Consider the following 14066-nt stretch of genomic DNA (forward strand, 5'->3'; position numbering starts at 1 on the left):
GGGAAGGGCAATCCTTCTGATTCCAAAAAGCCATTGTCATTTTGTGGTAAAATCTCTAGAAGGAAAAAAAAAAAAGCAAAGTGTTTTCATTATATTGCAGATTACTATATCTTCGTTTTGTTGGTATGTTTTAGAGATAATTTATGTTTTCAAATAAATTTTAGAAGTAAGTCAACCAAAGCTATATGCAATAATGAGGACAAAACTACCTCAGTTCTGTCTTTGCATCTTTGTGTAACATCCTATTTGGTCTTATGCTAGTTGAGCTATAAATCTAAATATGTAAGCTACATGTAAGCTTATCTAGCTCCTGTAGACCTAGATAAAAGTCTAGGAATATAGGTTTAAATGTGGATCTTATTTGTAGTCTGCTGTGCTGATGTGAGCTTTTTTTTTTTTCTGAGCTGAGCTTGCAGCAAGACTTTTAACCATTGGCATTTGGAAAAACCCTCCCACAGCCCATTTGGGCATTGCATCCATTTCCTTCGCAGTCTCAGGAACCTCCCTAGGTTCCTTCAAGCTGCCAAAAGTCTTTTTTAATTGCTGCACACCTTCAGTCCTTTCCCCGTGAAGAATGGGTAGAGGGGCTTAAGTGTATTTATCTCAGTTTGGCACTCACTTTTTTTCATTCCTGCTATTGAATCTATGCCCAGTACTGAATCCAGATGCCACAGCTGTTGCTGTTCTGCTGCCTGTCCTGCTCTCTGCTTATGCTTAGGTTCCCCACAAAGCTTCTCTGGGATGTTCTGTGAAATGAATGGGACATCAAGGCGGTGCTAACTGCATTCCCCTTCACTGACAAGCTCTTTCTTTTACTGGATGCCCTGAATTTGTGGTAAAGTGCTAGTGTTATATGTTCTGAATGTCACTCTTTACAGGGTGAATTCCTTTTGTCACCTCACTCTTTACAGTACTAAAGTATTTCCCTTTGCTGCAATAAGCTATTATGTAGAGTCTACAAATAAGCTTTTGATCCTGCCAAATTACATTCACTTTAAGTAAGTGAGGAAACTGTTTATCTCGTTTTCCACTTACTCCGATGTTCATTTTCAAAGGGTTTCACATCACTTGCCTCTTACAAGCAACTGTGCATACATTTTTCTGGCATTGTTGCATGTACATATGATTGGTTAAGTCAAATATGTATAGGTAGCAGTTGATAGTAAAGTAGTAGCGTATATGCAAGTCCTATGTATGATCAGACATTCTGAAAATACAGACTCACAATTCCAGTGGTACAAGGACTTGTAGTTGTCTCCTTATCTAATCTGCTTCGGAAAGCAAATAAACATTGTAATAACTTTATAGTTGAAACAGACTACTGTATATCTGCATCCTGTATTTCACAGTGGTTATAAGCACTTCCTGTAGAATGGAAACAGCAGTAAATAGAAATGTTCCAGGGTTTTAAAATGATCTTAGCAACCGCAATAAACTCTTATTTCATCTGTTACATTTAGGTCAATATAAGCTTATGAGACTTGAAAACAAATATTATAGTGCCAAAATCAAAATCTGAAAGGTCTTTCTAAAATCCTTGCCTACATAAAAAAATCACTGCTGGTTTAATCAAAACTATGATTTTAAACTGATGTGAACTGTATAAAGCCCTTTGTGAAGATTCTCAGTTCAATTTACAGCAGGATGATTTCTTCTTTAGCTTCAGTTGCTTAGGATTTTTTTTTTTTTAAATGACACAGAAATAAGGTAGTTTTTAAATTGTGTAAGACTGTCCAAATGGTTGAGGTGTAATGGTCTAAATTTAAGACTGATTGATTAGATATACTGGTGCATCTTATAAACCCTGTTTGTTAAGACACTATTAATCATGCCTGCCTGTAGCAAAAGTCTTGAAAAAGATGAGAAAAAACATTGTTCAGTTTTGATAACAGCTTATTCTCAAAGGCATTGAAAAGTCTGCAGAGGAAAATGGTGGCTTCCAATAGCATGGGTTCATAAAGAAGGAATCATTGTAGTACTTCAGACAGACTGCAGAGGAACAGTCTCACGGTTCCTTGGTCTCCTTTATTCATTTAAATGCCATGGACATTTATAGCCAAAGTTTAGTCAATTCCTTTAATTAATTCTTATTCCTTTATCTTTGATTCAACATCTTTAGAGGCTTCAGTCAGGCTTCAGTGATGCAGCTGGTCTTCATGGAAGAAGGAAGTAGGCATTGTAGATCACTTAAGATACATAGCATTAAGAAACCACATGAAGCAAGAGATTGTCTCTCTGCAGATCTCAAAACATTTGCCAAAAAATAAAAATAAATAGTGAGAACATCTAAATATTTAAGTATGAAGTATTTAAAATATAAGACCCTTTATATAAGATGCCCTAACCATTTATTTTTTAACTTAAAGAAAAAGCCAAAGTTTGTGCAGCCATAGAAAAGAATGAATGGTAAGGGCCACACAGACTGAGCTGTGACTTCTTCACCAAGGGCCATATTTTCACCTAATTTGTGTCAGAAGAAACTATGCAAAATTAGGGGGTTTATCTTTCTGCAAGCAGAAAGATTGATGTGTTATATCAACCTGTATATTGGTCTTTAATATCTTAAGAGTCACAGTAATACTTATACCTTCTAGTCAAGATCATGGTCTTATCCTTGGTCCTGTGCAAAAGACGTAAAGCAAGAGAAAAGGAGAATTGTCTTTAAGAGTGTTGATCAGACTTCTTGTCCAAAGCACACAGGCTGTTTGTTACATAGAAAAGAAACTTCAGTGACATAGTGAACACCAGAGGTTTTACCAGCTTACATCCTGAAGTGCTACCATATTTTAATGTTTTCTATAGAATAACTGAACTCGTCCAGATGAAGACCATGTAAGAACTCCATTTAACAAATTCCAGTTTAATTTATCTCTTTCAAGGTTGCGTTAATCATGTTTGAAGTTTGGCCCTGCTGAGCTCCTCAGAAGTAGGTAATGCTTACTAGCTTTAAAAAGCTAAAATTCAGCTTAATGGAACATGACAGCCCCATTGCACTGAGTTCTGGGTTGCTTAATTCCTGATTTTAAGAAACTTTCAAGTCTGTGCAGAAACTTTTGTGAAACAAAAGCTTACCGGTATGGACCAACTTTGAGGAAAGCACACATGTAACTAAAGGGTAAAAGCCAAAGTCTGCACGAACGCTGGATTCAAATAGTGAAAGAATTCAATGTTATGAAAATCTTATGTTTCAGAATGCAACATCTGAATTTGTGCGCATGCTTTTTTGAATTTGAGTGCTTTCTTCAAATGAAGCTTTAAAGCATGGCTAAAATTCAAAACTCAGGCTTAAGAAAAGTGACTTTTTGGAATTCATTTAGCATTCGTCTGTTCAGTAAAATGAATATAAATTAATTCTTCCTTTGTCTTTTCTGTGATTTAGTGTAGCAGTTCAAATACCAGCTAATGGTTTTACTTAGCATTATAATTTAGCTTATTCTGTGGTGATCGCAATCATCTTTGCAATGTAAAAAAACCCATCCATTTTCTTTGATGACTCTAATGTCGTTCCACTGATAGAAATTCCACTGACGGCTGTATCAGTGACTTCTCTGTCTGGTGCTGTAGCTTGGTGTTTAGGAGTCTTTGGGTGGGTTACCATTTCTCCGCAAGAGGCCAGCATTACTTCCCCATCTACACATTTCCTTTTCCTTAGGCATTTCCTTCGCTTCATGGAGAGGTGGAGGGGTCTCTCCATGCTGCGACCTCATGACACTGTGCAGTGGGATTAGAGCAATAGCTCTGATGGAAAACAAAACAGCTCGCTGTAATGTTAGCCATTACCTAAGCATACACCATAGGGATATTCCATTTGCTCTCAACCCTACTCATTCCTGGTGGTGTTGGCATGTCAGGCTGCTGCTGGAAATCTCCACTAATCTGCCGATACTAGAGATATCCAGAAAGCATTTGAGTGGGCAGGTGAGGAATAGCAAATAAAAACATTTTATGAATGAAAAAAGTATGCTTGTGCTCAGTGTGGAATTAAGCTCGGGTTTAGCAATGGCTGGAGGTCCCCAGGGCTGGCACCTGTGGAAACAAGGACTGAGCCAATGAATATTTTTTAATGGGCAGTTATATCTTTCCTGTCAGTAACACTGCTCCATATCTCTTCCATTATTATTCTAGGTGTCCCACCCCTGGGTGTGATGGCTCTGGGCATATTACTGGAAATTATGCTTCACATCGAAGGTACGTAAAGAGAAGGTTTTGTTCTTTAAATCAAACAACTGAAGGGCTAGAAGGGACCTCAACAGACCTCTCTTCCCTCTCTCAATACCGAAGTAGGATTGAGTGCTGTACATAGACATGGGTTGGTATAACACGTTCTATTTATCAACAATGAATAACATTTCTCAGCTTCAGCATGGCTCACTAGACAAATAGGCAGGAAGATTTTTGCTAATATCTAGCAAAATCTTTGTAGAAAATGAATCCAGTTTTTCTGCCTTCTCTGTTAGCCCAGGGAAGCAATTCAACATTCATAAGTTTCTGCTGCTTTACATTCTGAATGAAGTAACTCTTCTCTTCACAGTCTTACCTTTTCTGGACTCAAATCCTATTCCTGCATGTTTTTCCCCCACAAGTTGTATTTCCTGATTGTTCCTGTCAGTCTCTTCCAGACTTTCTCAGTATTTCTTGAAATGCAAAATTGGACCCAGTTCTTTACCTCCTCTCCCAGCTGAAGCCTTACCAGCTTTAATCAGAGGGAAAAAGTACCTCTTTCATCTAATATGCACCAGTCTTGTTAGTACATTTCAGTATAAAGCTTGGCTTGTTTTTAAATCACAACATATTGTACATAACTATGTCAAGTCAGAAGAATGGAAAGAGAAATTTATGGATGAAAGCTGTTACCTTAACTGCCTGAACTATAACTTTGATCCCTACCAACGGCCAAAAAAAGTTTCACATTTACTAATTAGAGTATTGTTGGTAACCCCAAAATCAATTATGGTGGTACCACTGTAGAGGTAATGTTATGAATTCTGTGTAATTAGCAATTCCCCTGTGGCTATTTGAGAACTATAAATCAGTAGAGAAGAGCTGCACCATATTTTGTAAACAGCTATCCACTGTTTAGTCAAAGAATAATAGTGTAGCCCACCTCTCTTTTGTTAGTAAGTCTCTTTACTCCCATGCATAGTAATACTGTTGAGTCTGGATATTTGCTTGCTTCACCAAGTCCCTGTAGTTTTACAATTGCCTATAACTAGTCAATACAGAAATTCCCAGTTTAAATGTATTCCAAGTAAAAGCAACAAACAGTTTAAAGTCCAAACATAAATAACATAGAGATTGGGAATGTGCCATACCTTTACATGCTGTAAAAATGAAAGATCACAATAACAATTTCTGTAATGCACAGTTAAACATCAAAAGTACAAATAATATTATAAAGGAGAACATGTAAACATTTTAAAAGCACTTACATGATGTAGGAGATTAAGTCACACTTTCAATGGGATTTAAGGTCAAATTTAGAACTACATTTAGAACTACTATGTGTGGATTTATCAGCTCACACCTCTGCCAGCACTATGCTTGGTGTAGCTGTGCCCCGACTTTGCTATTTCAGGAGGCTGTTAATGTATTTGGTCATATTAACCAGAAACAGGCAGGACAGTGAAGATGCAGAAGGCAAAGTGTCACAAACAAGAAACCTAAAAGCTGGCAAGGTTAGCAGGGGAGAATCACTGCATGTCGGCTCATTTTTTAAACCCTTTCCCTGGTCATTGTCTCCTAGCCACTGTAGGACTGGACCATGAGCTGGATGGTGTTACCTACTTTTGTCTGTAAATTCTTATTTTCTTTTATTTTTGCAGATGAGTGCTGGACCAAGTTTTCATTTGATTCTGCAGCATACTCAGTACACCTAAAGATATAAAAAGTAATTCTGCAAAACTAAGTGATCTGGAATTTGTCCAGTTCATTGGGATTTAACACATTCAACCTTTTGAAATGCCACCATGTCTATATTGACCACGTAACTCCTTCGTTTCTCTTCCAAAAGGCCTCTGGCAGCCCCAGGTCATAGAATGGTTTGGCTTGGAAAGGATCTTAAAGATCATCTAGTTCCATCTAAAAGATGGAACTAAAACTAAAAGATGGAACTAAAACTAAAGATCATTCTAGTTCCATCTAGGGTCCTTGGCTGCCTCCGGGCACGGGGGCACTGACACTGAAGGAGTAATGTCTTCTTTGCTTAAAACCACCAATGTCCCCAGGAGACCTGTCACATTTACACGGAGGCAGCCTGACCCTGTTCAGGTCATGATATCTTTTGAGGCCATTTCTGAGGTGGTGAGGCTGGCAAAATGCACGCTCTTTAAAAGGGCAGCAAACCAGTAGCCCAAATCTGGAGCTGTTAAGTATGAAAGACCCCACAGCACATTCACAGTTAAGCTTTCTAATACCCACACTGGAAATTAGCATTTACCTCTGCTTGCATCTGAGTTGGCATTTTTGTCTGTGTATGATACCATCACTTACAACCCTTTCAGTTTCAGAAGGAAAGGAATGACAAACTTCTCTCCTAAATGGCTGCCAAGATGCCTAGGTATCATCTGTATTTAAAATGGCTGCTCAACAGCAAGCACACATGAAGGCAGATTTAACTCTGCCATAACTCTCTGCAGTTCCACACACCCGTTCAATGTATGCAAGATGTTATATCAGCATATACCGGTGTTGAATTTCCCTTGTTGTCTTTTATCTTCATATATAAGGAATTAAACTGATACAAAAATGAAGTAATATGTTTACTTTGTAATAGCTTTTGGTTATTATAGGATAAAAAATATTAAAGCAAAGACTCACCCTTGACATATGTTTTCTTGGTGAATCTGCTGTCAGAGGAAAAATGAATTAATCATAACCTCAGAAGCTGTCTGTTGGAAATGTCTGTTTAGAGGACCTGAAAGGTCTTAGAATTTTCTAATAAATCATAGTGCCAGAATAGAAAGATCTATTGCAAAAAGATGATGCACCAAAATACCAATAAGTAGGTGATAATTAAATTGATTTAATATGTAGAAAGCATTAAATCATTAGTCAAGGCAGAAATTCTTCATTCAGATTTTTTTATGAAAATGTCATCATTTACAAGCATATCCATCTGTACACCTACTAAAAAAAGTATTGCTTTCTGAGGCATTTCTATTAACTGTTTAGTTCTCAGACATAAAACCTGATTAGTCTCACCCAGTGGGTACAACTAGTCTCACAGATAAGCTAGGGCATATCTGTAACTCCTGTCCTCTCCCCCTCACTTTCTGCAGTCCAGGTTGTATGGGGAACAATGAACCAACCTGTTCCTGAACTGCCCCCTTGCCCCAGAGCCTGCTTCCTCTTATTCTAAATCCCTCAGCCTCTCTTCCGCCTGCCTCTGTCTTCCTACAGATTATGATATTATTGTTTTCAAATAAAACTATTTTTAAGTGGCACAAGCTTTCTCAGGTTTAGTTTGTACACAGGGACGTATCGTACTTTGGTGTGCACTATGCAAGTTGGGATGAACAGCACCTTGCTTTAAAAAGGAGAACGGTCAGCTGCATTTAAACTAGAAAATGAAATGGGATGAGAGCACTAGTCCAAGCATATGAGCGCAGATGCCTACACTGTTAAATTGTTAGCATGTCCCCTGGCATGGTACTGACCCTGGGCCACTGAAACTCTCCCAGGCAATTCTCAGATATGATTTGGGGCTCAGCATGGGTCCAGATCATTCTCTATAAGCAATATGGGTGTAGCTGTCCTGCTTTACAGAGACAGTTTAGCTGTACAGATGTGAGCTTGCTGGTCTTGGGTTGAAACAGCAGTTCTAGGTCCCTTCCATTTACCACTATAGATGTAGCCATGCCATCTCACTAAAAGTTGCTAGGTAATACACTATGTCAAATATCTCATGCTAACATTCCTCCCTTTCTTTAATTGACTTATTTATGACTTTGCAGCATGTAAACTCTATTTTTGTCTATTTTTCATTTACCAACACAGAATTCTGTCTGTGACTGCATCACCATTTTCTCTGCGTGTTCCTCCCAGTCTAGTCTTCGCTGGTCTTGATAAGACAAAATAACTGAAAATTTTGCTACCACTGTTTCTGTCTCTTCTTCCTGAAGACAGGACCTACTACACAACACTGAAGTACCTTTTGTCATGCTGAAAACAAAAATTTAATTTTCTATTTTGTTTCTTTCTCTACTGAAAGTTTTCTTTGGTGACACTACTTTGTCTCTCATCTCAATACTTTTGAAGGTGGTGTTCTACTGATGGATTTCTTTTTTAATGTTGATATGTTAAGCTGGAAATAACATTTAAATAGAGGGCAAAGCATGATTTTTTGATAGACATATTTGTGTCCTTGGCTAGCAACTACTTAAAAAAATCTTTAAATATCTGTTAAAGTCACTGTCAGGTCTACTAAATGGTTTCTATAATGAATTCTTCATATGCAAAGGGAAAGCTGAGCTTATAAAATCTTGGAATAGATAGATCTTTTTCCACCTTGTGTAGTTAAAAACAACATTCTCAGTGTCTAGTTAAATGTAACATTGCTTAGCCTAACATATAATTTTGTCTCTACCAAATCTTTTTGTCTGGGTGAGTTCTGAGCACTTAAACTCTTTCTCAGGAAGGCCTTGTGCAGCTCTGAGCTCTGCCGTGTTTTTATTCAACAATTCTATAGGATTCTTACATGACAATTGAGAAGGTTTGGTAGTGTTTCTAATGTGGTCCCTAGAGAAATTTTTAGTCCTACCAAGAGATCCTGTTTTTTGAGCCTATTCTTCCTTCCTTCTCAGACATACAGAGGACGTAATGTCTCTCAGCCCCGAAACACTGGCTTCTATTCCTTTTAAAGCTGTCGCTGCTGCTGCTGAGTCAGCTGGAGGGATTATTAGGCAGAGAGTTTAAAAGCTGCTTTCCCTGGCTCCTGGGGGACTGCCTGTGCATGTGGGCTGCACAGTGCCTGCAGTCCTGTCCTGCATCACAAACTGAGATCCGCGGATTCCCCCTCGTGGCTGCATACTGCAGCTCTCCTCACTTAAACCACTTGAGCTTTGATTTTGGAAACTGAATGGAATTTCCTCTTCTGGCAGTTTTTCAGATAGAACGTGTATCCCTTGTAAACTGTACTCAAGAATGAGAAATTGCATTTTAAAATGTTTTCTTTCACTCAGTCTTTCAGGCTGTCCGCGAGCAAAGAAAAGTGGAATCAGGATAGCACAAAGCAAGGAAGACAAAGAAGACCAAGAGCCAATTAGGTGAGAACAAATATTGTCAAAGGGCCTTCATGTGTTTTATAAGGTCATATGTATCTTCAGCTTTTTATTAAGGCATAAATGTTATTGTGTGATAGTTATCCAAGAGCAGATGACCCCATTGATTTCTATGAGTGAACTGCAAATCAAGGATCTGTGCTGATTTATTAAGCAAAGGATACAATATTCAACCAAGGTCTACAATCTTCTATAATTTAGAAACAGTTTTAAATATGTTTTTCACATGAAATTAAAAAATTACCTAGATCTTTATCTCCTAAAAAAAACTTAAATGTGTTTGCATACTATAGACAGACCATACATGCTAAATAGTTATGGGAATAGAGAATTGAGTATTTATATGAGATTGCTGCAACAAATCTGAATGTTTATGCAGTTTGTAAGAGGAACAAATACCTACCTATAGGTCTTAGTTTCTTCTTGCACGGTGCTCTGATACCAGTGGCCACTGAACTCAGTGGATTTAGTGACTGCGTAGACCATTCAGGACTGGATCCTTGGTGAAGAGTTGCAGCAGTATTTTAGTGTAGGACAAACAGTGAAGTAACTGGCCTTGTTTTGACATGTGTTACGCAGCAGCATACTGAAAAAACATTATTTTCTTTACATCTTTCACTTTGAAGATTCTAACCTGTTCCTTCTAACCCTTGGTATTTGTTTTTTAGAAGTATAAAGGGCAAATGTATGGGGGAATTCCCAAGTAAGGAAAACCATCAGATGAATACGGAACTGCGTTTGTTGATCTCTCTAGGCTGTAGCACATAGTTTGTTATAATCTCTCCTATTCAGAGAGTGGTTAAAGGTGCTCAGCATTTCTGATGAGGTGCTATGATCACTTCATACCTAACTGTTTATACCTAACATTTCCATGACTTCAGACAAGTCTTCTTTAGATTCCATCCCCATAAATAAAATGCACCAAGGATTATACTAAGTAGGATTTTATGCTTATAGAGTTTTATGGGCAATTTCCCTGCTGAGTGGAGCTCAGTAGCCAACATTTCAATTCCAGTGTGATATTTACTGTAATGAACACCTGCAATTCAAATACATATCTCAGTCCTTTTGTTGCAATTGCACAATATCAACAGCTGTGACTTCATCTACTGGCTAGCCTCCTTGCAGTTTATCAAAGAACATTTTTTTTTTCATATTAGCAAAGTTCTGCTTGTAATTTTACCCACTAAAGGGTATCTTGACTATTTTTAAGACCACAGTGCATGATTGTTCTTTTCTTTTCATGTCGGGTTTATTTTGACTTTGTTGTAGAGGCTACCAGGTATATGATGGCAAGACAATAAAGTTTATCTCATCTATCTGCTATCCAGATGTCCAGTTCCTGGTTGTGATGGTCAGGGTCATATAACTGGAAAATATGCATCCCATCGCAGTGCGTCAGGGTGTCCTCTAGCTGCCAAAAGGCAAAAGGATGGATACCTAAATGGCTCACAGTTCTCTTGGAAGTCAGTGAAGACGGAAGGAATGTCATGTCCAACCCCAGGATGTGATGGCTCAGGACATGTCAGTGGTAGTTTTCTTACTCATCGTAGGTGAGTAACTATGGCTTATATTTTTCACTTACGCTTATTCTTTAAATTAGATTAGCAAGATTTGAAATACAGCTTTTTGTCATGGCATTTCTCTGTTCCTTTTGAATTTCATTATTACTTTGAAAAATAATCTTCCTACATATTTTTGTAGATAACTGGAAATCCAGACACACGATTTTTTTGAAGCAAGTCCTTGCAGGTAGAGACCTGAATCTGAATCTATAATACACACAAAATTTTAGGGAAAAAAGTGTGCATGACAATAAGTGTAAATTTGCTGCTGCTTTATTGAGTGACTCTGGACAAATTACCTAAGGATAGACTTTGTAATACACATCTGAATCCCCCTGATTTTCAGAGATGTCAAATGCATTGTTGATTCCCAAACATCAGAGCATGGAACTAAAGAATTTAAGGAACCAGTTCCATAAAATCAAAGTACTTTTATTCATTTGGTAATGAAAATGTTTGCTCAAAATTTCATAAACTTAGCAAAAATAAGAGAACTTCAGTGATGACATTTTTCATAGCTTTTAAGAGATTAATGAAGAGAAAGTGGCCAGTCTATTAGGGATAAATCTTGCTGCCATTTTAGATACTAGGTTACGAGGAAGCAAGGGTGTTCTCAGAGCTTTGGGTGGGAATCTCAGCCTGAACATGACTATAGTGCCGAAGCAAATTTCTTATTATATAATCACTAATATAAAAGTCTATTACTTCAAATATGTCAAGCCAATGTACCTAATTTGTCACCCTTCTCCAGGCAGACCTCAGTTGAACTTCTGTACCTTTTAGTTAACTAAACCAACCTAATCCTGTTTTGTAGTCAGTTCTAGATATAGAGGTGAAAAGTGTACTTCCTTCTCTTGCCTGTAACTATTTCCTTTGATTCTTTCTCTGACAATCCTTTATAGCTTAATTCAAAAGCCTCACCCTTACTGCAACCTCTCCAGACTTTGTGCACATAGTTCCTATTTATCATTTAGGTTCAGAGCTGGTTTTCTACTCGGTGTTTGTATGGTACCTACCATGAAGGGATTCTGGTCGATGACGTGAGGTGCTACCTAAGTGGTCAAATGTATTACACAGCCTGCAGCTCCCATAGGCTTTAGGGAGTGGCAGATGCAAAAGCCCTGACCATTGGTGCAGATGTCCACATGTGGATTTAAGTTTCTGACTTTCAGTACAATATCAGTGTTAGTGTTTTTGTTTCAGTTTAGCTTTCTTCATAATGGTGTAACATATAGTTAACTCATAGAAATCTGTCATTAAAATTTTGAAATTATTTTACATTTAGTTGAAAGGTACAATGTAATTACTAGGAGATTGCTTTCAAGGAGTATTTACATCATGTTTACATTTTGAAGGAGAAAATTCTTGCAACAAAATTCTAAAAGGAATGTATTGACACTAAATTTAATTGTTCTTCAAAATTAAGGAGAAAATGGTACCCAGAGGTTTTTTTTAATAGGAAAGTTTTCATAAAAAAACATAATAAAATTTAAATTATTTTTTTTTTTTGCAGTGGAGAAACCTAAATATGGCATTTAGCCACATAGGAGCCATGTGATTTCTTGAGTACCATTATCTTAAGCAGAAACTGAGACATGTAAAAGACTTACCTTATAAGACCAGTTTTTGGGCAAAAGGGTCCATTCTTAGAGGAGAGCACCAGAAGATGAAAGGTTGCTTAAAAAGACTGACTGAAGTAGACTGATCTTACTTGATTGTCTTGATGTAACAAAGTGCTGATATTCTAAGTCATGAGCAAGTTTAACAATTTCTTGAAGCTTCCATAAGCTATGGCAATATCAGTAACGAGCCATATTATTTTAAAAATATTATTAATTCTTGCAGAATTCTTAAGATGCTGTTAAAAGGGCTTAGTTCATTTGCTCACACAAAAAAAAGCACTTGGAGCCATTTTAGATGCTTTAGGATAATTTACGTGGCCTCCAGCTGTTGCTCAGAAAGGTAGGTCCAGTGTCGTATTTATCAGCCTTAATGATACATCGTCTCAAATGACATTTCATATACAGTATGGCCAACTGAATCAAACTCTGCACGTAGGACTGAACTTCAGCACATTTCGCCTACCTTAAGAATCTGCTTGTAGGTGAACGAGATGCAGTTACTCCTCTTCCAGTGAATGGAGTGAATGGAGAGTTGTTCACTTCACTTGGTGAAGTAGACACGTGCCTTTAATCTGAGTTGTACCCTATATGTCACTGGGTGCATCAATGGGGAGTGGGATTCCCCTGATTACAAATAGGTACTGTATGCCATTTGAACTCCTCATAGGGCATGCAAGATGGCCCTACTGGGTTGGCAAAAATAACTGAAGGTTTGTGAGACCCTCCCATTCTTTGATTATGACAGCTGAGAGCTGAACATGCTTTGCAGGGGATCTGGAAGGGTGCTAGCTTTGTTAAATGGATGGGCCCCAGAGCTCCCTGGCAGCTTTGACACATAGTTCCCATGCAGACATTTAAACATAGGTGTCCTAATCTGGAGTTCAATCACACCTAAATTACAGACTATGCATTTCCTTACCTAAGGATGAAATACCCCCTCACTTTTAGTGTATCCAGTTTAATAGGCTGTGGTCTCATCTTCTACCTCTAACAACATTTTGCTATACAGCTATGGCTGTACATCTTAAAACGCCACCTTCTGAAGAGAAGCAATGCTATGACAGTTACACACTGAGACTAGGCTTATGTACAGTCTTTTGCAGGTATAGCTGTGTTCAGCATGTGTGGGGAGAGAGCAGGGCTATGGCCATTAACCGAATCAGTAAAAGCTACTAGGGAAGCAGTAGCTAAAAGTCTTCATTTTTGCCAGAACAACTCACTTCTCTCTTAATAGGTGATTTTTCTTCCCCAGTACAAATATTTTCCTATTAGCAGAGTTCTCTAAGCATATATATTAATTGCATGTGTAGTTGTTCTTAATGTGTTATTTGAGAATTTATATTCTGCCATTTGTAGACAGCTGTTAATACGCTATTATCCAAGCAGCTGTAATACTCTGGAAACTGGAACAGCAGACTGGCTTGTGAAAATGATGCCAACTGTTGAATTAATTAAATATATACATATATAGAGAGAGAGAGAGAGGTTTTTGAGGCAAAGATTTCTAAGAGCTGCTGTTGCACCTTGTACACATGTCATTCCACTGATATCAAGGGACCCTGGATTTGATCCACAAGGGCTGGTAAATCAGTACTTAGTTA

At 37.8% G+C, this 14066-nt stretch overlaps 1 protein-coding gene across 17 annotated transcripts in view; it reads left to right on the plus strand.

Annotated features, from left to right (window-relative positions):
* Nucleotides 1-14066, plus strand: part of MYT1L (myelin transcription factor 1 like) — a 315937-nt gene that overhangs the window by 277407 nt on the left and 24464 nt on the right. For all 17 annotated transcript variants that reach the window (XM_052809716.1, XM_052809720.1, XM_052809717.1 and 14 more), the window contains 3 exons: nt 4126-4188; nt 9180-9263; nt 10610-10831. In XM_052809716.1, the coding sequence (XP_052665676.1) occupies nt 4126-4188; nt 9180-9263; nt 10610-10831 (369 nt within the window). The remainder of the gene's footprint in view (nt 1-4125; nt 4189-9179; nt 9264-10609; nt 10832-14066) is intronic.

Source organism: Harpia harpyja, chromosome 15 (genome assembly GCF_026419915.1).
Source record: "Harpia harpyja isolate bHarHar1 chromosome 15, bHarHar1 primary haplotype, whole genome shotgun sequence".
In the NCBI taxonomy this organism is placed as follows: Eukaryota; Metazoa; Chordata; class Aves; order Accipitriformes; family Accipitridae; genus Harpia; species Harpia harpyja.